Source organism: Dromaius novaehollandiae, chromosome 2 (assembly GCF_036370855.1).
Source record: "Dromaius novaehollandiae isolate bDroNov1 chromosome 2, bDroNov1.hap1, whole genome shotgun sequence".
In the NCBI taxonomy this organism is placed as follows: domain Eukaryota; kingdom Metazoa; phylum Chordata; class Aves; order Casuariiformes; family Dromaiidae; genus Dromaius; species Dromaius novaehollandiae.
Window position 1 is genome coordinate 138,562,809 of NC_088099.1, and position 26,223 is coordinate 138,589,031.

Here is a 26,223-nt window from a genome sequence, read left to right on the forward strand (position 1 = left end):
TTTAGTGGAGTGAAAGCATGCATTAGCTAAACAATGTGGTTTGGATTTAGTGTTCCCATGCATCATCATGAAAATGTTTGTCTCAGCAATAGTGTCATTATTGTTACTGGGAACAGCTGCTCTGCCATGTCTTTTGATTGTGGAAAGCAGAGTATCTCCCTTCTCATACCAGTTTACAAGCAGGAAAATTAAAGCAAGGCTATCAAATACGAGGTTTACGAGTACACAGTGTGCTGTACCTGGCTTCCTCCTTCCACAAAGGAAGCTGAAAGTGCAGCACAGTAAGAACAGCAGCAAAATAAATATTGCAGATATAAATGTAGTTTGGCTCCCTCCACTGGTAGTTCTTTTGACTCTGGACAGGGAACTGACCTGGGACTGAAATCCTCCTCTCAGGTGTGGATCTCTGGCAGTTCAGCTTCATTAGACACTACATCCTTTGAGCAAAAATTAGAGCAGGGGGGGTTGCTGTTGACCAAGTGGGTGTTAACTATCTCCACTGAGTTTCTGAAATGGAAGGACGTGACACTCCCAGCCTCACTTGAAACAAGTCTTCATATCCAGCTCTGCGTAGGAGCCACAGTCCTACCAGGTTCACCAGTACTGTCACAGCTACTACTCTGTGCTCTACAGGCCCCGTACAGCTTGGCTTATGCAAGCTGTACATTTTTAAGGAAATTGCACACAAATTAAAGCTATTCATATGGTTATAGATAGGATAGATAGGCTCTAAGTCACCTTTTAGAACAAGATCTTCAGAAGAAATTAAGCTTCTTGTTTTAAGGTAAATTTTCAAATAAAATCTGTTTCCTAGAATACTAAACCTTTTTAAGTCTCTCTAGAGGGGAAATCATGCCTTCAGTCACTGGTAATAACTACTCATTTCTGGAAACCCAAACCTTCGTGAGTATCTTTTCAACTACAGGAAGATCATGGTGTTTTTTAATATATTTCTTTCATGATTTAGAACACTAAGTTCCCTATTCAAAAGGATTTCCAACCTTGTTCTGAAAGTGGGAACTTGGCACTTTGAACCCTTCACTTATGTTGAACAAACTTAGCTTGGGTAAAGCAATTACAGAGTCAATACACTCCCATACAGCATACCAAAACTTGAAATAAAACAACACATGGAACATAAAAAGGAATATGGTAAGCTACAAGGTTTTCTGACATCTCTACCTACAATATGTTTTACTGAAATTTCTTTTTGGACAAAAAATAATAATTTCCATCAACCACAAATGCTGAAGTTTCAGTAAACTTGATGGGTGGGAAGAGATGGGGTTACCTAGGTGAAAAAATACACATAAAAATGCAGGCACAATGCCAGAAATGTCACATCCTGTGCAGAAGTAGCAAAAAAACAAGTTTTACCCAATATATATTCTGTAAAGTCAGCTTACGGTCAGAGACAGTGTGGTTTCTGCATAATTACTTTCTCCCAATCAAACTAAATCAACCAAAAAAATTTTCCTTCAGCTAAAAGATAGACAAACAAAATGCAGAGTAATGGATAACAGCTGTGTAGGTAAGAGTGCAAAGGCAAAACAGAGAATTGCAACCTTGAGCCTTACAATAGGAGAGAGATGTGTGACACAGATCTGAGACGCTCAGGCATGAAGCAAATGGTTCATTTGTTATGCTAAAATTCCCAAACAGGTTACTCTGTGATATTTCTCAGCCCAGTAGTCTCTCCAGGACAACTGTATCGTAGCTACCTTCAAGGCAGACATTAAGATAGCTGAGCAGTACTCCAGCTTCTGCCTCTCTGTACTGCGTCTCATCGGAGGAAGAGCAGGTGACAAATTTTGGTCTCACAAGCAACCAACATCCACCTGCTTGTCTTCTGTCAATACTGGGATTATTTAACTGCAGTACTGAAACCCTGTTCCTTCATTTTCCTTGGCAAAAGCGAAAAAAAGGCAAGGGAAGCCACTAACATCAGAGTAGTTTCTAGGAGGTACATGTCATTCCTCAGTGTCGCAAACATGGGGGGGACCTACGTATATTATGGAATAAACAGCATCTCAGAAGAAAGCATGCAAGTAGACAGCATGTTATCTTCCGTCTTGCTGGAAGAAATCAGAGAGTGCACAAGTGTCACAGAGCAGTGGCAGGTGGAGGGAAGTGACTACAAGTGGGAGGATGTACAGTGTGGCAGCAAAGGTGATACCTCATGGTCATCAGGGACATCACCTTCCATGTTATATTCCAGCCATTTCCATGGCCAGCCAAAAGAAACTAGTTACCTACAGCTTTCCTCAACAAATCCTCCACGTCTTCTGTTTTGCTCTGGTTTACATTATAAAGTAACCTCTGGCAAAAGAAGGTGGAGCAGCAAAACACAAGTGATGATGTGTCTAATCTCTTCATCATGTCACAGAACCACCTCATTGCCCCACACTGGCTCTACACCAGAACATCGTAACATATGTGGAAGTGAAAAAATAGCTCTATTTTTCATTTTTGGTCTCACAGAAATTAGGCAGAATCATAACTCTATCTTTTCCCTCTGGAAGAGAATCTGGAGCCACAGACTAGAGCAGCCAAAACAAGAGAGAGCCAGGGGACCTCCCAAGCAACTCCTCGGTATGCATTTACAGCCTCACACAGTGTCTCTGGCACAAGCCTCCTGGGAAGGAAGGCAGTGGCACTACCCTCAGGTCTCTCTGAAGAATGACTTTCACCTGGGGTACAGTTGCCTCCCTAGCCAGGAGGGCACGCAGTTTTGGGCATGCAGTTTACAGCTCTCAGTGGATCCTGGACTAACATCTTCATGGCAGGCCAGCTCCCTTTCCGCAGTTGCTGGGAGCACATGGGGGAGGCATTCCAGCTGCAGTGCAAAAGAATAACTTGTTTTATTTTGATACACAAGTATCATCATCTTTGTGGGAGAAATCAAGGGGGGAAGGCAGGCTCTGAACCCTCCGCATTGTACACAATAAGTCAAGCATCCTTATTGATTCCATGCACTGAGTTCACCAGTCGTATGTTCCTCAGACTGAGTCTTGCAAGGGTTTCCCAGGCATGCACAGAGTGCTGCCTATGGCAAAGTGTCAAAAGTATTACTCTAAGAAAATCTTTGTTTTGGAAACTTGCTTCTCAGCTTCAGTTTGCTTCCTCTTTAAAAATTTTTAAGCCAAGGAGTTTTCTTTAGTAATTGTTTTTGTTTTTAGTCTCTACTGCTTACTCAAATGGGGACAATAACAGTTTCAGACTAAGGTCACCCATGTGAAAACATGTTTGGTGATCTCATCTTAATCCCCAGTGGGTAACCATCCAGATCACAAAGAGTAGGAGAAAAATCTGGCCTCACTAAGCAGGGCTGGAAAGGTTGTGTTTTGTTTTAGGGTTTTGGGTTCTTTTAACAAAATTGGAATATCTGGGTGTTTGCTGCAAGCCAGCACTGAGGTGCATCTGTAGACCCATGCAAGTCTGCATCAACATTGCTTGGCCACGCTCTTTGCTTTTGTAAGAACTTACATTGACCTTTTCTTTTCAAAGGGTCAGTATCATTTGTATGTGTTAAAAAAGAAAAAAAACAACACTTTGTCCTTGTACAGCAACTCTCATCACTACAGTTGGCAGGTACTGACTATCTTTTGCACTCAGTCCAAGTTTACAGTGTTTCAGCCACGCTTATTTCATGAGAATAAATGGCATAGAAACACATGCAAGTGAAAAACAGTATTAAAAAGTTATAAGCTGCTGCTGCCTTCATGTAAGGATCTTGCAAGCTCAGCAGATAGCTCACTTCTTTTCCTTCCTTAGCTCTTCGTCCCCATTTTTTTAAATCTAATACAAACCTTTTTGTGCTAGAAGAAACCCATCTGAGAATCAATACTAATGCCCTAACCAGTTCCCAAGAAAAACACTGGTGCAAATATTCTTGCCTCTTCCTCTTCCACCTTTTTTAAAACATGCCAGCCAAGCTGCATTTCCTTCACTTTAAGCATGGGTCAGTGGCATTGTTAATGTATGAGATGGAAAAGCAAATTATTATTTTTCTGCCCTGTGGCCAATGTCACCTTGACATGGGATTGCAGTAGATCTCATACAGTATGAGATTCACATTTCTTGTCTTGGTCTTAACGGTTACGTGCTGCTAGAGCTGTAATTTTATGAGTAAGACGGAAAACCCTAACTACTTATGGTTATGAATATGATAATTCCATGACACATCACATTTTTGAAGGCTTGTTACAGAGGGTGGCTACAGAGCATTCCCTTCATGGTGTTGGTGAGAGGCCAAAGTCAAACAGCAAAGTCACTCATGGTCTCTACCCAGGACAAAAGCACCCAGAACTCATCACCCAAGTTCTCAGACTGCTGGACACACACCGGGGTGAGAAGACTGTGTCGTCAGCACATCACAATGCAGTACATGCTCTCAGGCTTCCTTATGGGTTTCACTACATTAAGCAATAAATATTTGCCTAGCCAACAAAACCCTTTGCCATTTCTTCGTCAACTATTAAAAGTGTTACCTTGATTTTATTCAAACAGTCGAACAACTCATTTATGCCAGAAGTGACAGAGGAGAGGATTTTGCATTCACCCCATCTAAGGCTCTAATAGTATTTTTTGACAATCAATAATTCTAACAGAATTTATTCACAAAAGATCTCTGGGGTCTAAGCAAGCCACAACCTACCGGGATTATCAGGTAACGTCAGATTTTCTATAAAGATACTTCTCTTTGGGACGTGCTAATGACCAAGCTTCCCTTCCACCTTTTTGCTTAGCTCCACACAACTCTCTGCTCTGCATTACGAAGCACAACAGCATTTGCATAAAATCAGCATACTCCTCAACAGCCTGGAAATCTTGCTGCCAGGTATTTGGTGAATTAACATGGAAATAATGAGACTACAAATGGAATTTAAAAGGAACTTTGGCTGGATCAGTTGTTATCATGTTTTCTAGTTTTATTGCCACAGACAGCTGAGAACTAAAAGAGCACACTAGTTCATAGTATATAACATCTTCCTATCGGAGCACACTGTAGATTGTCACCCAGATATCTAGGTTTTAGTGCCTTAGCACATCTCTTAATAATAATATTTACAATAGCATCACCACAAGGGAACAAATATACCTATATGATAGTGCACTTACTGACGCCCTTACCCCTCCAGATCACTGCAACCCAAACAATCTCCATTGTAGAATTCTTTCATTCCAAGCAGTTATTTCCCTTCCTAAAAGGTTCATACAAGTGTTTCGCCTGTCAGTGAAGCAAGCTCACAATTTTTATTAAATATTCACTCCTTTTGCTTCTTCATCCTCCAAAGCTACAGCCAACCATAGAGCTATGAGGTAGGTTGGTGTGATCCACCTGCTAATCGTTCATCCTTAAAACATTTTTATAAAGCAGGCAAGGAGACAAGTCCTAACCAAATTTGCACTGATGATACACTGATGACTTTTTTCTTATCCAAATTAACAGAAGAAAATACTTTTACCCTTGTTTTCTTTCTCTCAGATAGCTCCCAAGTGGTATCCAATTAAGAGGATAAACCAGAAGTGGATTAAAAAAAAATTCTCTACAAGGAAAGATGCAAGAATACTGTGATCATTCAGCACAAACAATATTATGCAGGTTATAAAAGACAATGATATTAAAATACAAAACTAACTAATGATGTGTTTGTACTATGATTATTGGAAACATAATGCTTTGGAACACATTTATTGGAAACACAACATTTGTTGTGTGAATTCCTAGGCAGTTGCATATGCATCTTCTCCTTCCCTCTAGGATATCCAAGGTGGGAATTAAGTCATTGTCTGTTCCGCTCGTGACTCACCACTCAAAGGACAGTCCTAAGGTACATTCCTGAAAGGATGGATCCGCTCTTGTAAATGTATGAAAGAGTACCAGCAACACATTATTTATCAGGATATGGCTTTTAAGAGTTCCCGGCATAGCAAGGATTCCCTTAACCTAACTCTTGTTTACAGTAGAGTGTTACTTCCAGTGATTTTGCTGTTTATCTAGTCTGTGATATGATTTACGTTAACTCATTTCCTGTAAAAACATACACCAGTAAAAAGAAAAAAATGTAAAGAATGAGCAGGCCAACTTCAAATTGACATGCGACATTTTATGAGTAGCTAGATCAAAATCCTCTTAAAAGACTATTGCAGTGAACACTTAAGGCTCTGAAGGGCAATTTTCCCTTTTTCTGAAATTCATAGAAGACAGCTTTTTCTGCAGTTCACATAAGGCAGCTTCATTAGTGCTGTTCAAAAAACCCCTGATGCAATAGATAACCAAGACCTTCAAGCTTTCCTAGAGTAAGGGATACCTGCCATTCACACCAAGGAAAGTAGGAGCAAGCTTCATATCCATCCCACATAATCTCGATAAATACATGCATAAAGAAAACATCTGAAAAATGGCCAGAAACATCTTGTAACATCAATTTGATGGTGCTTTTACCTTTTAATAGTTCCCTGGAACACCTCTGCGTGGCCTGACTCGGGCCTGTAAACCACTGGGAATCCACCGTGGCTCGTACTTCTAAGAAGCCGAGCCAACGAGGCAATGTTTTCCTTTAGGTGAAGGACTCTGACACGAGGCTCCATGACGTCTCTAGCAGAGAACAATTCTAGGTTCAACCTGAAAGACACAAAGCAGACAGCCAAAGAACTATTTAGTAAACAGGAAATGAGGAGTACTGTACCACGTTAGCATTTGACGAGTTTATAATGTGTTAGTAAATTACTTCAAGATGGAAATCAATCTGTTTTATTTGCAAATGTAAAAAAATGTAATTACCCAATAAAAGTGCTTATCAAGCATTGTCTCTCTTTGTATAAGATACATGATAAATACAACCATATGCATGACATGGTCATCCTAGACAGGATATTGTAAGACTCATTTATCAATTTTCGTGACTTTTCTCATTAAAAAAAAGATTCTTAATCTGATCTGAAATCCTCTGGAATTCTGACTGAGATCATATAGTTTAAAGTTAAGTACTTTGGAGAAATTCAGGCTTACATAATATATATTATTGCAACATTTTTTTGTGGCAGTAGCAACTGGAAGGCTGGCCCTTCCAAGATTTCTCACAAATCATATACTATTTTTCCAATATTTTCCTAACACTTCTCAGGTTCTAGGCAAGGTTTCAGGAAACAATGTCTGAACATACATTAATTGAAAAACATGTGTATACCCCCTATTTCTGGGAGTAGAGTAGAATGAAAAATAAAAATACTTTCTGCAAAATTCAACAGTAATTTCTATGGAATTATACTTAGCCAGATTCTGACCACTGAGGTCAATGAACTGCTCTAGCTGTAAACTTGTTTTATATTTTCTATTTTCGAAAATACATTAATTATTCTGATTATCATCTGGACACAGCATAAGTCAGAATCCCCTGTTCAGACAAGGGCTGACACAAACCACAGACAGAAACAACTGGAGCATAAATTTGCCCACATCCTGTTTTACCAATGTACCTTTCATCCCTGTGGAAAAAAGCAACTATTTCCATATGCTGTTAATTATTGTCCTCCCTCCTGTGAGACACAAGGTTATTTTTTCAAGCCAGTTACTGTGATGTCTTGTGAGGTGACCACCTGTTTAGGAGTGACTGAACTGAGAAGATAATGCACTTCATATACATGGCACCTACACAGCTGTGAAACAAGTTTCTGCTGCTTCTAAACTGAGATGGAATTAAATGAATCCTGAAAAAGAATAGTCTTATATGCACTGAATCACGTCATACCCATCTCCAATTATATGAAACAAACAGCAGGCAATGAAAATTTGGAACACCATCTTATTACGGGTCCACATTTCAAGGGACTGGAATACCATTTTATGGATAAACGAACCTCTCTGAGCCATATTTTGTCATTGACTTGAAATGACTTAATTTGCTTAAAATGACAATTTGCTTGCCTTATGCTTTGTCTAGACAGACCATTAACTGTACTACTACTAACAGTACTGTACCTGGCATAGTCAATATAATGTGAAAACATGATTAACAATAATAGGTATTTCCTGCATTACATGAAGTATGTGCAAATCCTGAATGATTTTTAAGATCAGTAAGAGTAGTGTGAAAACCAGCAGTTCCTACAGTGTATTTCTTATCAGGACATAGGTTTCCCATCTTCATAACCTTCCAATTTTGCACTATTGCATGGGAAGTGAATGTTCCAAATTAGGCAAAAGTCCATGACGCATTCTTAGGCTTTCTCAAATCAGTCATTTCTATAAGAAGAACAAATAGTTTGTTGCATAGTTCTGTGTTCTCAGCTTTGTCATCACCATAAAGTGTCCATGTTGTCTACAGTAGCTATAGGTCAGCTTTTTCAGATGTAAGAATACCACACTAAGGACTGCTGCTGATTCACTGCTCGTTGCCAGTGGTATTTCTTTCAATTAATCTGCCTGTTGCTGTAAAAAATAACATTGCTTTAAGAGAGGGGAGGGAAAAAATCATCCCCTTCAGGGATCCCCCTATGTAATCCCACTTTCCAGTTTCCTGAATAAGCCAAGACCTATTCTCTTGAACTCCAGGGTCTGTACTCTGCGACTCTTCTTCCTCATTTCCCTCAGGATCTTGAGCTCCACTATTTCATGGTCTTTGCTGTCAATGATACTGTTGATGATCACTACTCCAGCCAGTCTTTTCTTGTTAGTGAAGAGCAGATCCAGCTGTATATCGCTGCCTGTTGGCCCATGCAATATCTGTATCAAGAAATTATCCTGGATATCCTGCAGAAATCTCCTTGACTGCTTGCATCCCTCCATGCTGCCTTTCCAGCAAACATCAGGGAGGCTGAAGGCCCCCTTGAGAACCAGGATCTGTGATCCAAAGACTTCCTCAAGTTGTTTAAAGAAGGGTTTACCCCAATAGGGCAGTCTGTAACAAACTCCAGCTACCATGTCACCCCAGAATGGCTTCTGTTCTGACTCACAAATTCACAACCACAACTTTCCATTCCATAAAGAGCTCCATCAATTCTAGCTGCTCCTTCATACAGCAAGGGGCATTCCCATCTTTCCTGAAGTTCTTGTATCCATCCATCGCAGCACTCCAGTCATGGGAGCTGTCCCACCGCGTCTCAGTTATTCTAACAATGCTGCAGTTACGTCATTGCATCCAGAGCTCTAGTTCCTCCTGCTTCTTTCCCTAAATGCAAGCATTTGTGTACGTACACTTGAGGCAGATGTCCTTTTGCCCTGTTTTACCATTCCTGAAGCCTCTCTTGTTCCTGTCACACTGCACCCTTTACTTCTGATCTCTCTCCACCACTACTGCACTTAAATGTGAGTTGTAATCTCCCTTCCCCATTCTTCCTAATTTAAAACTCTCCTCCTGATCTTGGCCAACCTGTTTGCAAAGACGATTTTTCCCCCACTCTGTCACACAGATCCCATCTCTCCCTAACAGTCCTTAGCTGGGATTCCATGGTTGTAAAAACCAAGTTCATGTTGACAATTCCAGCTGTACAACCACTTGCTGACCCACAGGATCTGTCTGCTCCTCCACAAGCTTTTCTCCTGCATCAGCAGGATTGAGAACATCACCTGAGCCCTCATGCCCTTGACCCTCATTCCCAGAGATTTGTAGTCATTCTTGATACACTCAAGGTCTCCCCTGGCAGAGTTGCTGGTGCCCACGTGGATAAGCAGCAGGAGGTAGCAGTCCAAGGGTCAGACAAGCCTCAACAGTCTCTCCACAACCTCCCAGTCAGGGCCACCAGCCAGCAGAAAAACTCCATAGACAGCAGGTCAGGTCAGTAGATGGGGGGCTCCATCTCCCACAGGAGGGATTCCCCCTCGACTACCATTTGCTGCTTCCTCTTGGTGCTGCTGCATGCTTCAGGCTTTGCTAGTTCAGATGCTTCCCCAGACATGGCTTTTTCCTCTTTCTGTGTTACCAAAGCACTGAGCATATTCTAAAATCGTAGGTCTGAAGATGGAGAAGCAGCCATCCTCCTGTTGCCAGAAGTCACAAGCCTCCAGCCTTTCCCATCCTAGAAGTCTCTTTCTGCCCCACACCATCTAGCACAGTCTCTGGGGGCCCCTCCTTCTGTGCAGTTGGGTGTTCAAGCTCTTGTCTCTGAAAGTCTCTTTGAAGATGCTGTCAATCTCTTCCACCTTGCCTGATGTTGTACAGTCTGCTCACCTGTAGGGAACGGCGATCGGAAGATCTCGCGATGGCACGGAAAGAGGAAGGATATGACGCAGAGATAGCAGTATGCTTGTAGGTATATAAGCGAATGCATACGTCCAATAAACGCCATTTGTAGCATCCTCATATTGGTGTCAGTGCTCATTGGCCCGGAGGCAGGTGGAGCCTCCGTGCTGTCTCAGACGGACGGGAGATTGCGCATTAAAGGCAACAAGTGGTGACCCCGACGTGATAGCTGAGACGGCGGACCGCAGGCAGTCGAGAGGATCCGGATCATGGACGCGGTAGTCAAGGTTGTACGTGTGGGTGCCCGGGAATGGGGGCTCTCTATGAGAGCGGATGCAGTTGCGAACTGCGTCGGGCGGCTCCTGAAAGAAGGAGCGATAGTTAGACCAGGGGACATTCTTTCCCCTTCTAACTGGGAGAAATGCACTCGAGCGCTCGCTCAGAGAGCCATGGCCACGAAGAAGGCCGCAGAGCTCAAGACATGGGGAGATGTAATGACCATTTTACAAAGGACTAGGGAGGAGCGTGAGACTTGGCAGGCTGCTCGCGCAGCGCTGCACATGTCCGCGGAAATGGCGACACAGACAGCAGCGAATGCAGAGGAGCGAACGGAGGTGATAGAGGGAGAGACGATAGTAGGGGATGAAGTGAGAACGGAGAATGTGGAAACGGAGGAGGCGGTTTATCAGAAACCAGAGTGGGGAGAGGGGGAAACACCAGAGGCATACCCAGTAATACCCTCTTCCCCACCACCCCCACGGTACCCGTGGAAAGAGATGAGGGCGATGGAAGGGGGAGAATCAGGGGACCTTTATGGGGACCGAGATATGAGAAAGCCAGTGGCAGGTAGTGGAAAAGAAGGCAAGGTGAAAGTGGAGGAGGCAGAAGAAAAGAAAACACCGCTTATAGTGGATGATCCCCGAGACTGGCTGCCGGGGGCCATGATTCGGGTGCAGTGGGAAGACGAAAGAAGAGAGGAAGCAGGGGAAAGACTGAGGGTGCCGCGCCCGGGGAAAGATGGCGCTGGCCGAGAGAGGAGTGGGCGTCGACCAGCATTGCGGAAGGAGGGGACTGAAGACTCAGGCACAGACTCTGACTCCTTAGAAGGAATAACGACGAAGATGCAGCAACTAGGGCGGAGTTCCCCGCCGCAGTCAGATGCGGAAGAAAAAAAGGGGAAGAAAGTCACAAGAGATATGGAGCAGATGTTTATGCTGCTTACAGCTCTGGAAGAGGAAGTAGCTAAACAAAGAGGGCTATTAAAGGCAGCAGGTTCCGCCCAAGTGGGAGGGGGAAAAGAAATTCCTCTAACGGACTGGAAACTGATAGCGACGGAATGTGCCCTGAGTGGCCTCAAGTTTCGTGCGCCAATAGGGGCCTTCCCAGTACGAGTTGCCCCCGGGGGGGGGGCAGTGGAATGGGTGCCCCTCGACCCAAAGACGGTACAACAGCTATTGAAAGCAGTGCAAGAACAGGGCCTGCGACACCCGGTGACACAGACGTTGCTGGACGCGGCGCACGCGGGAGGCCTAGTGCCATGGGATTGTCGCACCCTCGCGCGACTGGTCTTATCGCCCATGATGGTCCTTATGTGGAAAGAAGCGTGGACCTCGCGCCTGCAGCAGGCGTTGATGGCCGCGCAGGCAGACCCGCAGAACCCACTGGGCCAATCCACCCTAATGCGATTAAGAGGAAATGATGCGACCATGGCTACACCCCAGCAGCAGGCAGCGGGCCTGAGACCTCGGGAGATACTGGCGGCAACAGAAGCATCTCGAAAGGCCTTTGATGACATTGGGCCACTGGTGCAACAGGCAGACCCATGGACGACCGTGAAGCAGGGAATGGGAGAGCCGTTTGACAAGTTTTGTGACAGACTACAGGCAGCAGTAGAACTTGCATCTTTACCAGACGCTGCAAAAGGAGCGGTGATGTTGGAATGTATCAAACAGCAGGGTAACGAGTTGACAAAAGAAATCCTAAGAACAGCGCCTAAGGGAGCAAGTCTAGGGCAGACGATCAAGTACATATTAGAACACTGGGACAAGACCACAGCCCTACAGGTTGCTGCAGCAGTTATGGCAATGCCGGAGGTTAGAGCTAGAGGAGGTCCAAAAGGAGGCCCATGCTTTGGCTGCGGGCAAATGGGCCATTTGAGAGCACAGTGCACGAATAAGGGAAGTTACGCGCGCCCAACAGGGGGTATGGGGAGCCTCACATGCTAGGCCTGTGGAAAACCAGGACACAGAGCACGAGATTGTCGGCGGCCGGGAAACGAGAAGCGGGGAGGGCAAGTAAGGGGCCACCCCTCCCCAGTGAGCCGGCCTCAAGTAGCCCCCGTCAACAACAACACACCGCTGATGGACAGCTCCAGCGACCAAACTCTGAAGGGAAACCCCGCGTGGCCCTGGTCTTAGGGTGTGAGAAGAGACCCCGAGTGAAAGCGCATCTGATAGGCCCACCAGGGGCAGGTCCTCCTAGCATCCCCTTAATAATGATGCTAGATACGGGGGCAGATGTTACATGTGTGCCCTCGTGGTTGTGGCCATCGAGTTGGCCAGCAAAAGTGGCAAGCTCATTAGATGGAGTGGGAGGCAGGGCGGAGGCTATGATTTCTGAAACCGATATCACAATTGTATTGGAGGACCCGGATAGGCCTGCTCAGATCATCCGTGTGCGGCCGTACATAACTGCCATAGGGGAACCATTGTTAGGGCGAGATGCCTTATCGCAAAGCGGCTTTCACCTGACAAATTTAGGGTAAGGGCCACTGCCTACCTCCTCGGGGCTCATTTCGCTGTCCCGCTGACATGGTGCTCCAATGAGCCTGTGTGGGTAGAGCAGTGGCCATTGACAGGGGACAAATTGGCGGCTGCCCGACAAATAGTAAGTAGAGAACTAGAGCAGGGACACCTGGAGGAAAGCCACAGTCCCTGGAACACTCCTATATTTGTGATACACAAAAAGGACAAGTCTAAATTTAGATTACTGCACGACCTACGAGCGGTAAATCAGCAGATGGAAGCGATGGGTGCCCTTCAGCCGGGGTTGCCACTACCATCAGCAATACCAAAGAATTGGCCAGTGGTGGTGATGGATATCCAAGATTGCTTTTTCTCTATACCATTAGCCCCTCAGGACAAAGCTCGATTTGCCTTCACACTGCCCTCAGAGAATCTGCAGGAGCCAGCAGCGCGATATCAATGGACCGTCCTCCCGCAGGGCATGAAGAATTCACCTACGATTTGTCAGGCGGCAGTGGCTAAGGTATTGCAGCCGGTAAGGGCACAGCTCCCGCGCGCGCTTATCATCCATTACATGGACGACCTCGTAATAGCCGCAGAGACCCAGCAAGAAACTGATCAGGCAGAACAGGCAGTAATTAACTGCCTAAATGAAGCGGGGTTGTACGTCCAGAAAGCGAAGACGCAAAGGGGAGAATCTGTCGACTATCTGGGAACCACCATCCTCCCCAGAGCTGTGGTCCCACAGCCGATAAAGCTCAATAGAGAGATACGGACGTTGCATGATGTACAGCAATTGGTTGGAGCTCTCCAATGGCTGCGAGGGCTGATAGGTATTCCCAAGGAGTGGATGGAGCCACTGTTCGAGTTGCTCAAGGGCCGCAAACCATGGGAACCGAGGCAGATGACACCGAACGCGTTAGAAGCCCTCCGAAAAATAGAAGATCTCATGGCAAAGGGCGGAGTAACGAGATACGACCCGGCCAGACCAATCAATCTGTACGTGGCAGTTACAAGAACAGGAGCCATAGGCGTTCTAGGACAAGGGGCGCCGGAGCGTCCGGAAGTCGTATGGTGGATAGTGTCGAACCAAATAAGTACGGCATACATCACAATCGTAACAGCGTTGGCACAGATGATACAGAAGGGACGGACCGCCGCCGTTCGGCACTTCGTGAAGGAGCCTGAGTCCATTTACCTGCCGGTAAAAAGGAGTCAATGGGACAGCGTGGTCCAGAAACAAGATAGCATAGCAATAGCTTTAGAAGGATTCCCGGGAACAATCAGATTATCGCCTGTGCTGGAGATGTATACACACCTCTCCGTCCTTCGGCCCCATCTGAAAGCCCGAGTGCTACAGCGACCTGCACCAGGGCGCACAGTGTTCACCGACGCGTCATCGGTGACCAGGGCAGCGGTCGTTGTGTGGCAAGATCAAAAGGCCCAATGGCACCGAGTGAAGATCAGCGAGCCGGACAGTAGCATACAGCATCTAGAGGCCCGAGCTGTGGCGCAGGCATTGCAAATGTGGCCAGAAGAGCATTTGAATGTAGTGACAGACTCCACGTTCGTCTTTAAATTGTTACACAACATGTCATATCCCGGATGGGCCGGATCGCCCATTGCGCTCATGCTAGAAGAAGCCCTACAACAGCGGTGGGCCACTGCCTCCGTTATTCATGTTCGGAGTCATGAGGCAATCCAAGGAGTGTACCAAGAAGGCAACAATAAAGCCGATCAAGCGGCCAAAGGTGTGTGGACAGTCGCAGAAGCAAGGCAGGTGCACGACCTTCTCCATGTTGGTGCAAAAGCACTGGCAAAAAGCTGCAGCATCCCCCTCACCACGGCTCGTGAAGTGGTTGCAGCTTGCCCGTATTGCCAAAAAACCCCCCTGTGGGGCGCCGGCATCAACCCCAGGGGGCTGAAAGGAAACCAAATATGGCAAACGGACTTCACAATGTGCCAGCGACTTCGACCACGGCCCTGGCTGGCTGTCACAGTGGACACACACAGCGGTATCATCGTGGCGACCCAACATAAACGAGTCACAGCGCGGGCGGCACAGTTGCATTGGCCCACGGCAATGGCCTGGCTGGGTGCCCCAGAAACTATTAAAACAGACAACAGCACGTGTTTCACAGCGCAAAGCACGAAAGAATGGGCCGTACGGTGGGGAATTAAGCTAGTGCACGGTATTGCCTATAATAGCACAGGTCAGGCCATCGTCGAGCGAGCAAACCGCACTTTAAAGCAAAGGATCGAGATTCTTGGGGAGGGGGAAGGATATACACAAAGGATCCCTGCGCACAAACAATCAGAAATAATTATGCGGGCCTTATTTGGTCTGAACCAGTTCACCAGGGGGGAGGAGAACAAGACGCCAGTGGAAAAGCATTGGGCGGTCCGAGCGATGCACGAGGGACCAGACGTAAAGGTCCGAATCCCGGAAAAAGGGGAATGGGAAGAGGCGTGGCAGCTGGTAACCCAAGGACGAGGGTATGCAGCGGTCAGGCAGGGGGAAGTGGTAAGATGGGTCCCTGCGAAGTGGGTGCGCCCAGACCTCAGGGCAAGGACAAGACAGGAAGCAGAGAGTCAGATGAATTAATGAATGTCTGAGCTTTGTTGCAGGGGAGGACCACCCTGAATGGCCGATGATCCCTCCTCGCAGCAAAGACAGCAGACAGGAAAAGAAGAACAGATGAGAAAAGGCGCGTGAAACCGCAAGAAGAACGCGTAACCAGAAAACCCGAGAAGATGGCAGGGGGAGCAACCCAAGTAGCTCTCCTCGTAGCGATGCTGGGACTGGGACTCCAAGGGGTGAAAGGCGAACCAACGTTAGCGAAATGGGGTAGTAACAATCTGTGGCTCACCTGTTTTGCCTGACGCTGGCGGGTGCGGGGCAGCCTTTTAAGACATGCTTAATAGGGGTCCCATTGAATTTGACTGTAGACCTACCAAAGCTGAGAGAGCATTGCACAAACACAAGCAATATTAGTAACTGCTTGAACACGCTGAATGCATCATTGCCCTGGGACCCGCAAGAGCTTGACCTTCTGGGTTCGGTAGCACCAATTAACTACACCGGTGTGGCATGCGTGCACTTTGGGAATAATCAACAAGGGATAAATGTCTATAGAAACCTTAACTGGACCGGGTGGACCAATGTGTCCTCAAGCACACCGGGGTTTGATTATACCGCAAAATCGTACTGTAACGGCTCTTTGGGGGCGGAAACAAAAGGAGGAGGGCCGACCCATTGGGTAAATGAGACGGCTAGGGCCCTCCCTGATGGAATGTTCCTGATATGTGGGGACCGGGCATGGCCCAGGATCCCAAGACGTGCTGTAGGGGGGCCTTGTTACTTAGGCAGCTTAACTATCTTTGCGCCCAATCTAATGGCTGTGATAACCATGGCAAATCAAACGAGTCGAAGGCGCCGCAGTCTGACGAGCTTGGGTCCCGAGTGTGATGATAAGGTTGAGATCTGGGGAGTGGCGTCTCGAATCGGAGCATCAATCATCCCGCAGATTGGTACAGCGCACGCCTTGGCATCCTTGGGAAAGCTAGCTTGTTGGGCGGTGAAGCAGAGCAACGTAACAACCAAAGTACTGTATGAAATGGCACAAGATATGGATAGCTTACGACATGCTGTCCTGCAGAACAGAGCAACCATAGACTTTCTGCTGTTAGCCCAGGGTCATGGGTGTAAAGATGTGGAAGGCATGTGCTGCTTTAATCTGACGGAGCACAGCCGGTCAATACACAGTGAGTTAGAATGGCTAAAGGAGCACACGCATAAAATTACTGTAATGACTAACCCGCTAGATAGTTGGTTTGGTAATTGGCTTGGGCTAGGACCATGGGCCAGGCAGTTACTAATAGAAGGGTTGCACCTGCTGCTGATGCTCGTGCTAGGCATATTAGCATGTAAACTAGTGTTTAGATGCTTGGTAAGACAACTGCTAGAAAAGGGGTGGTCCCGCCCACACCCACATTATGAACGCTTAACCCGCGACACGGCAATTTAAAGCAAATAGCATAGCCAAAGCATGGGGAGGGGGAGATGTAGGGAACGGCGATCGGAAGATCTCACGATGGCACGGAAAGAGGAAGGATATGACGCAGAGATAGCAGTATGCTTGTAGGTATATAAGCGAATGCATACGTCCAATAAACGCCATTTGTAGCATCCTCATATTGGTGTCAGTGCTCATTGGCCCGGAGGCAGGTGGAGCCTCCGTGCCGTCTCAGACGGACGGGAGATTGCACATTAAAGGCAACACTCACCTCTTCCCCCAGCTTGGTGACCCAGCTCATCACCCAGAGCTCACTTCCCACAGGCAAGGACATTGTCTCCCCTGCCCTAGCTCCAAGGAGAGGTGCCAGGCACTGCCTGCAGCCCCCAACCCACAGAGCTGCCCCATCCTTTGGGAGCTCTGTCTCTGCTGTGCCATGGTAGTCGCTTCAACGGTGCTGACGACCACGCTCTGTGGCACATCACCACCACTGCTGCTGAGTCCCATGTTGCCATCAGCAGAGTCCCTGGCCTCTTGTCCCTCTGATGCAAACTGCTGCTGCTGATGGCTTCCCTCTGCGATCACCACTCGGCCTGGCGGTTACATAGCTCTCCTCCTCACGCTAGTTAAACTTGACCCTTCCTTACCAGGGTCGACCTTGCCCAGCAACAGCTGAGATCTAAAAATGGCAGAAGAAGCTCCCAGAAGAGCGAGAAGCAGAGCATGGACAGTGAACAGGAGCCTAAAAACCACCCTGGGCATCTGTACATGCACTACTCCACCAATGACCATGCTTACTGCCAGCTCGTGTTTGCAGCCCTGTGGCTCACTGTGCTCCCTAGGGGCTGGTAAATGGATGCTGTGCCCAGGCACTTGCCCTTCCTGGGCAAAGCCCCCACCACCAGAAGGTCCCTTCTTGGGAGACATTTGAGCAGGGCCATAGTTGCACGAGTGTCCTCTGCTTAGCTCGTGAGTGCCATCACTGCTGCACACTCCTGCTGCAATAAATCCCTTAGTTTCACAATGCAAACTGAATTTCAAGCAAGGCATTTCATTTACCATTTTGAAAATGCTTTTTTATATGAAATAACCACAGGTACTTATGTTTGGATTGTATCTTTAAGATCTTTCTCACGTGATTAGATTCACCTCAAAGAGAGATGCAGGGCGGTAGTCACACTATTAAAATAGTTCTAGCATAAATTTTTATTTTATAGGATGTGCGAGAACACTTTTTCCCAAAATGTAATTCACTACAGTAGTATAATGTGTTAGAGTATTAAGGCTATTTTGCAAAGTTACAATATCCAAGTTTGGGGTTCTCTTCAGGAAGCGTACCCACAGCTCTGGGTATCACAGGGAACAATTGGCCTTATGACCTGAGTAAGAGACGTTCATTTGGTAAGAAGCCAATATCCCCGAACAGTAAACTGTCTTGACATGATTCATGGAAATGTAGTTTGGGCCCTGTTGTTATTAAATTCAATGGAAGTTTTCCCACTGAAATAAATTGTTAAGGGCCTAACCATAACAGATCTAGTCCTAACATGGAGGTTTCCTTAGACAGTATTTGGTTCAAGAAAAAACTTTTCTTTTCTTTAAATGTAGTTTACTCTATATTTTATGCAAATTTAAAATGATTAAAAGAACTTCAAGAAGAGGGGGGAGGAGAAGCCCAATGCTAACTCAAACACAGTCCAAGCACCTAGGTGCATGAGAACGCAGGCAGCAGTGCTGCTTGCTTGGATTTATTCGCAAACGCACCTTTGTCTTTTTTAGCTGTTGCTCCAACCCTCCTCTTTCTGTATTGAGAGTGTTTACCTATAGACTAGCCACAGGCCTTCTTGCTTAGAACAGCCCTGGATTTTATTTGGGCTTCTTGTAAACCATTGTTTTATTGCCCTGACTTGCTATTGCATCTTGTATAAATAGTTCTCAGGAGTTTGTTCTGGGGCTTGCATAATGTTTGCAGTGATTTGTCAAAAGCATTTAGGCAGTACAGGCAGAACTCTGAACAATTGAGAGGGTGGGCTGCGCAGCTTAAAGGAACATTGTCAATCATTAAAACTAGTTACCTATGTTATAAAAGCCATCAATTATTAGAACTATTCAGTTCTAGTATCTTCTATTCATGAGTTCTGAAACTTGGGGTTTTTTTTAAATACACTTTACCTGGACAGAATAACTAAACACATTTACTTCATAAAGCCATTCCAGTACAGAACCGACCACACTGTTATTAAGACCTGTACATTATAAATATAGCTCATTAATGTTAGCTTTCTTTTTCTCTAGCATCTTCAAAGAAATCTTGTGGCGAAAAAACTCACAACATTGCAAGAAGTTGCTTACATTTAAATCTAAATTATTTTTTAAAAATAAAAATAAAAACATTTCTACATACATACTGCTCAGAGGCCCACCAGTTTTCCTTTCAGCAAACCATTTGGTAAAAGCCAACTATGAAAAAGCTTTTACAAAACGTACATGCCAATATTGATCTCACTATACAGCAGAATAGTATATATGCACTACAGAAGGGCTAATCATGTGCAGATGATTGAATTCAGTCAGAGTTTTTGCCATTGATTTCTGTGAAGAAAAAGATTCTTTAAGTATGCTCACAGAATACCCACTGAGATGAATATATGGAAATTAAAATCTCTGTAAAATTGAGTTATGCTAGGAAAGGACACCACTTTAAATTAATCTTAAAATTGATTTGTTCCACTCAGTGCTAACCCCTGAAATAGACACATTTAAATGGATTTAAAATTAAAATAAATCAATAAATGCACAGTGTAAATTGATATAAGTGTATGTGATGTACTTTGGGTTAATTAGATCTACTTAAAATCAATTTTCAGTGGAACTTTGCATGGCAGACAAGGCCTAAGACTCCTCACTGTCTCCTTTTTTTAGCTGAACACTAGATTGAGGGAGAAATTCTTCTGGTTAAGTAGGAGCCAAAAGTTTGGCAGAGTTCAGTTTCTGTTCAGTATATCTACAAATATTTATATTGACTGCAAGTAGACAAGCTTCCCAGCATCCACTGGTCCTGGCTCCCTCAATATCCTTAAATGAGGAGACATTTAGCTACTCTGTCTAAAGGCCTTTGGACAGTACAGCACTTATTGTGAAATGTGTTGTTTGGGTTAGCCGAATGTCTCTGTCACTTGTTTCCCAGAGAGGATTTGAAAGTTATATATGTTTAGCAACTACTGTATGCAAAAGACAAATGGATTTCCACATGGTCTCATGATCTCCTGGGAAACTGTCTCTCTATGGCTTGAAAAACTGCAGAACAAAAAAGAAGCAAAAAAAAAAAAAAAACAGATAAGAAAGCCTTTGTGTTTTAGAAGAGAGATGGATGTGTTGTCTTTTTTTGGAATGCTTTTTGCGTTTTTCTGGTAAGAGCTTGCTTCTCTGTTCCTGTGTCCCTTACGAGGTTTGTCTCATCAGCATTGTCACGATAAAATACTAACAAGCTAAAAAAATAGCAGCTCCTCCTCACTTTGTATAGATATAATTGTTAGTGTAAGGGCATTTAGCTTTAAAAAAGTCAATTAGGCTGTGCATGAAACCTAGGAGTAAGCAGGTAAAAGATCACCTGAGTGGATCTGTATCCCAGAATTACTCAAGTGACAGCTTAAAAGCTAATGTCTCAGTGCTCTACCTGCTGAATTGTTACAGACTAGGTAAAAACATTCTTGACTTAGTTTGCACAGTTCATATCCAAAAACAATTTTGGAAATGTAACTAGCCATTTACAGATGTAGTCACATAAAACAGTATTAGGTGGACTGTGGGCATCTAAATACTCAGCTATTCACAGTGCCTGCTCACTACTACCACCCATCCTGAGGGCATCTAAACTCAACTGGCATTGGCACTGAGAACTGTGCATTTCCCCACAGGAGTAGCAGCACTTGTAGAAATGTCTCAGTCCACACAAGTAGCTGTCTAGCACTCATCTACTCCCAGACCTCACACATATATTGATAGCACTATAAGTCTATAAGCCACTACAAAGCACTGCACCATGGCCATTGAAAGTGTTCAACAGACATGACCTGGTATCCTTCTTTCTTCATGAGACTACATTTGGCTGAAAAGTGAGAGATCAGAAACCGTTTCTCACCAGCCTTTAGGGATCCAAACCCTCACCTGGGATCTCTCAAAAACAACGGATGCTCCAGCAACCAGGGTCTCAGAGTGCCGGGCAGCGAACGCTCTGCTGGTAAGATCACCCGTGTTGTCAGGAAGGCAGGATCCAGGGAAGCAGTGCTTACAGGCTCTACAGAGATTATAAATCTGTGAATTTTTATTATGAACTAAAGGTCACTACTGGTCATTACATAAAAGTATACCTCAAATTTTCTGTTAGTGCAACCTCCTTCTCAGCTCCTCCACTTTTATGCAGTGATCCTGAGCTTCTCTGCAGGTTTTTTCACTAACTGGGAGTTGCTGACTACCTATAGGTGCTGATGGGCACTCAATTCCTGCAGGGCCCAGGCAATCACTGGTACAAGTATGAATGCTACAAGTGCCTAGGAGGGACAAAGCTGCTGCCCAGAAGCATAGGTAGCAGGCGGTTCCTGGGCTGGTGGAAACATTCACCTTGGACTTCTCCCCAGATTCGTGTTCAGGGTTGTGGCCGTGCTGTATACCAAAGGGCAACTCTGCGATGCTAAGTGTTGAGCTGAGGACTGCATAGAGTTAATCAGAAGAAAATACTAGGGACAGGAATATACTTGAGGCCCTCCCGCTCTCCAGAGGTTGCCTGTAAGATGCCCCTATGTCTATCTACACAGTACTTTTTCTCCCACAGGCAGAGACCTAGTAGAGAAAAAGTCTGCATTTTACCTAAAAAACAAAAGATTGATAATATTCAACACCTATATACAAACCATATGTCAGAACAGACATCCACATTTACAGGTCATCATTTGTATCTATAGTACTCATCCACCTATGAATGTGTATAGATGTATACAAAGAGAAAGATAAAAGGTGGATTAGCAATCTGGATGTGCAAGACAATTTTACATACATATGACATTATTACTATATTCAGAATGGGAATGATTCAGTTTTCCTTCCATTCTCCAAATTATTATCTGAGCCCATAAAAATCTTCTCTTTATTAAGTCTGTGTAAAATCCATCTGCTCTGGCATCATAACCAACCAGAGGCAAAGAAAGTCATTTCTCAAAATGACACCAATACAAGCTATTTAAATTCAAAGAAACATTCCAAACAAACTTCCATAGGAATAAAGTGAGAGAAGTAAATTGTGCGCTAAAATAAATACCTCATGATCTTGCTCATAATTGAACAAATGGGGAAATGAATTTTCTCTGGATAGATCCCTGCAGAGCAATTTCCAAGGGAAATTTGCAAAATACTAAACTGGCTCTTGCCATTCAAATGCAATAACATGATGAGTTTCTTGCAAGCCTATGCCAAAAAAAGTAATCCAAATTGGAAAGAAGAGAGGAAAGCTCCTATGAGAGCATTTTTATAAGAGCTTCATTCAGGGCCTCCACCCTCATGTACTGTACCAGCCACCTTAGCTTTTCCACTCTGCCTGATCCAAGAAAGCACCGACTAGTATTAGAAATGCTGACTTTAAAGCTTTTGGGAATGGACAGTGACAGCAATATATGTTTTAATAATAAGCCACAGTTTATCAGATGACCTTTCAGGCAAAATGAGGTACAGAGATTTAGGCCTAAAAAACTGTAAGAGGAGTAAAGTAAAGTAATACAGATGAAAAAAATATGAAAAGATGGATTTCAAATAGCTCAGTATCTCCAAGAATCAGGCACTTGCTAATGGAAAAGGGTAGTCAGGTTATTAAAACATAACACTGGGTAACTGGAGATACAGATTATCTCCAGTTCCCAGCCCAGTAAACAAACGTTTTTGACACTTACGACCAGAATTTTAAGCAAAGGCACTTCTCCTTCTAGATGTATAACAAACTGCCTTAGAAAAGTCATTTAACCCCTCAAATGTCAGCATTCCCATTTCTAAAACAAAGCTGGCCCACTTGTCACCCTTATGTCCCAAGCATATTGAGAACTATAATTAATTATTTACAAAAAATACTACAAGCTATTATACAACCTTCTGCATATATTCATCATACCAAAAATCTTTCTTTAACTAAAACCCCTGCTCTTTAAATACCATTCATATGTAGTTCATGTTTTTACCTAGATTATGACTTACAGCAAGGAACCATCACTACAAATGAAGGACATGCATGTACTTACATCCCAGTTAAAAACAAGAACATTAATGTCAGTACTATACTCTTCCAGAAACTGAGTGATCTATCTGCACCTGACAGTGTATTTATAATGAAACATTAAATATATATATATATATATATATATACACCAATATATATCTCCCAAATTCTAGGAAGGGATTTTATGAGTCTGTCCTGTTTTCTTTCTTTCCCTATCCCCAACACTAGAACTCTTTTCAGCCTCCTCAGGCTCTTTCCATCTGCTGCCACTTTCATCTCCCATTCACCTACCATCACAAATCCACTTACCAAATGGCAGCAGCTAATAAAACTATGCTTATGACTTTATGGCTTGTCATAAAACTACTCCATTCTGTGCCCCTTTTTGCCTCACTTTTGCTATGGCTCTGCATATATTCAGTGTACTGCAGAACAAGCTTCCCTTGTGATTGTATGAAATAGCATTTAATGGCTTTACAAAACTGATATTATTTCTGAAAAGGATATTTCATTTCTCAAATGTGTAAAAATTCATTAAAGTATTTTGTGCCATCTGTTCCCCTTTTGTAAATAAATAACTCTTTCCATCATGACAACCCCTATGACAAAATACTAATATTTATGAGGATGTAGCAACACTCTCAGGAACAGAAAAAGTGGCATAGATGTGAGTACCATCAGCAAAGAGAATTAATTTCAGCTTGAGGTGAACTCGGAAGCAGTCCTAAGTGCAGTAATAAAGACACCATCCTTATGTGAAACTCAAGAACACTGAAATGTCAATATAACTTAAATGAATGGATGTCTTTATTCCAATATCCAGCAAAGTCTCCCAGGGGACTTTAGCAAGCTTTGAGTCAGAGCCACCATTACTTGAATGAATTCAAACAGTTGTTCAATAACATCTTCATGAGAAGGGGTTTGTGCGATCAGCCATTCCACCGGCACAGCTGGATTTCCGATGGGCTTGGCTGTCTTTAAGTGGAAACTGTCAGTATCTGCCAGCTGGAGGCAAGACACCAAAGCAGACTTAACCAATTAGTGGAATACCCCATCCAGTGGCTGGCCGCGCTCTACACGCGCGTGCTCCACCTGCATGCCACCACATCTGAAAGCTGCACTGGGACCCATGCAGGCCACAGGTAGCCTGTCCTCTCAGGTGAGCCAAAAGGGAGTCTCCTTCTCCCTGGGCCAGCAGAAGTTGTGCTGAATGTTCCGCAGCTCAAAGTCACTGCGTGCACGTTTGACGTATGGGCCTATAGGAGGTTGGACTGGCTCATTCACTGCCAGCCAGTTAAGTCTGAAATACAAGTTATTAGTTCCATATGCTGCTACATTGCATTTCCTTCTGTGGAAAGTGTGCAGAAGTCACCTCTTTCAGTTGCACAGGACTTCCCAGAAATGGAAAACACATCAAAAGTTGGTGTGGATTTGTCATCCTCCCCGAATATCAAGCTGCAGCGGTAACCAAGACATTTGTGGAAAGAATTCTCCATGACCCAAAAAGGTTCTGTCTCACGCTGACTAATGGCACGCTGACATGCAATGGCTGACTCACCATGCACCTTAAAGCAAGAACCACCGCCTCACATTAAGTTCCCATCCTTCGTCACAACATGCTCAAGGCTTGCATCAGGCTTGCCAACCACATTACGGTCCCATTCGCACTCTAACTGGGACTTTGCTTTAAACAGGTAGGAGGAGACCTGCCTTGTGACAGGAACTAGAATAGGCTAACTGCTTTAAAACTGGCTTATTATATTTGATCTGCCTGTTGGTGCCCCAAACTCTCTTCCTAAGGTTTTCACCAACTGCACCAAACCAGTCTTTCAAATTTTTTTTTAAGGCTATTTCCTTTAGAAATCTCACTACAGAAAAAACATTTTTGTCACCACTTTTGAGCTATAATAGAGCAAGTCACAAAGCTGCATCTCTCTGAGAATTTAGACTGTAACATTTGCCTTCGCATTTGTAAATTCAAAATGTTTTCCTTCTGGCACACAGTGATCACGATCTGCATATAATCCTGGTAGAACATGCTATTTACATTTTGTGCCTTTCAAGGGGGAAAAATACAGTTTAAGTCGTTCATGAAAAAATAGAGGGATGGAGAGAATTCAGACCAAAGCTGAGCTTGCAGTCTCCAGATGTATCAGAAAGTATCAGTTCTTAGAGCCTGAAAATTTTCTAGTGTAAAACATTTCACACTCATGGAAAGGTAATTGTACAAACATACAGGCCCTGTGTAAACATTATGGTATTTACAAGCTTCTCCAAGGATTTCAGTGGGAAAGCTCATTGGCTCTTCTTCCCTATCCTTGCCATTATTTTTCTGTATTTATGCCTCTATTCTATATATTTTGTTCTGAAGACTGCAGCGATTACCAACACCCTTCCAAGTACAGTAGGTGAGCAGTAAGGTATTGCTCAACCTCTATTCCTTCCTATCAAAGGAGGGTCCTGCTAGCAAGGTCTCCATGAGACCCCGCTCAGCCAGCTCCCAGTGGTTTCTCATCCACTGCTCTGTGTAAGGCAGCAGTTCTTACCCTTGAAGGCACAGTGCCAGCTCCATCTCTCATCCTAGACATTTTAGGAAAAGGAATAGCTAATGGTGGGAAAGGCTTATTTTAGGTTGGAGGAAGGGTTATGTCTGCTGGTATTTACTGTAGTATGGGAAGCGTAATTTATTTTATTTGCTCAGATTCCACTCTAAAAATAAACAGCAAGGCAACCAGAATCTTTGGTACCTTCATACAGTTTTACCAGTCTAGATAATTAAAGTCACTGATGTGATCTTAACTGATGTGGTATCTTCAGATAGTAGCCTCACTAAATAGTCGTCATTAAAGTAGGTCAAAAATCAGCTTCTAGCATTCACAAGAAATTTTGCCCTTACATAAGGCCTTTCATTTAAGAACCTGACAATGCTTTACAAAGAAAACAGGAGCTAAAGGCCACTTAAAATGTATAGGCACTATTTTGCCTTTTGTAACTGAGAAAACTGAGAAATAAATTGGTTT

The 26,223-nt window shown here is 44.3% G+C and overlaps 1 protein-coding gene across 1 annotated transcript in view; it reads right to left on the reverse strand.

Moving 5' to 3' along the window:
* Nucleotides 1-26,223, reverse strand: part of LOC112984832 (chloride channel protein D-like) — an 89,524-nt gene that overhangs the window by 14,201 nt on the left and 49,100 nt on the right. Inside the window, exon 13 of the mRNA XM_064507563.1 lies at nt 6,449-6,628. Within this exon, the coding sequence (XP_064363633.1) occupies nt 6,449-6,628 (180 nt within the window). The remainder of the gene's footprint in view (nt 1-6,448; nt 6,629-26,223) is intronic.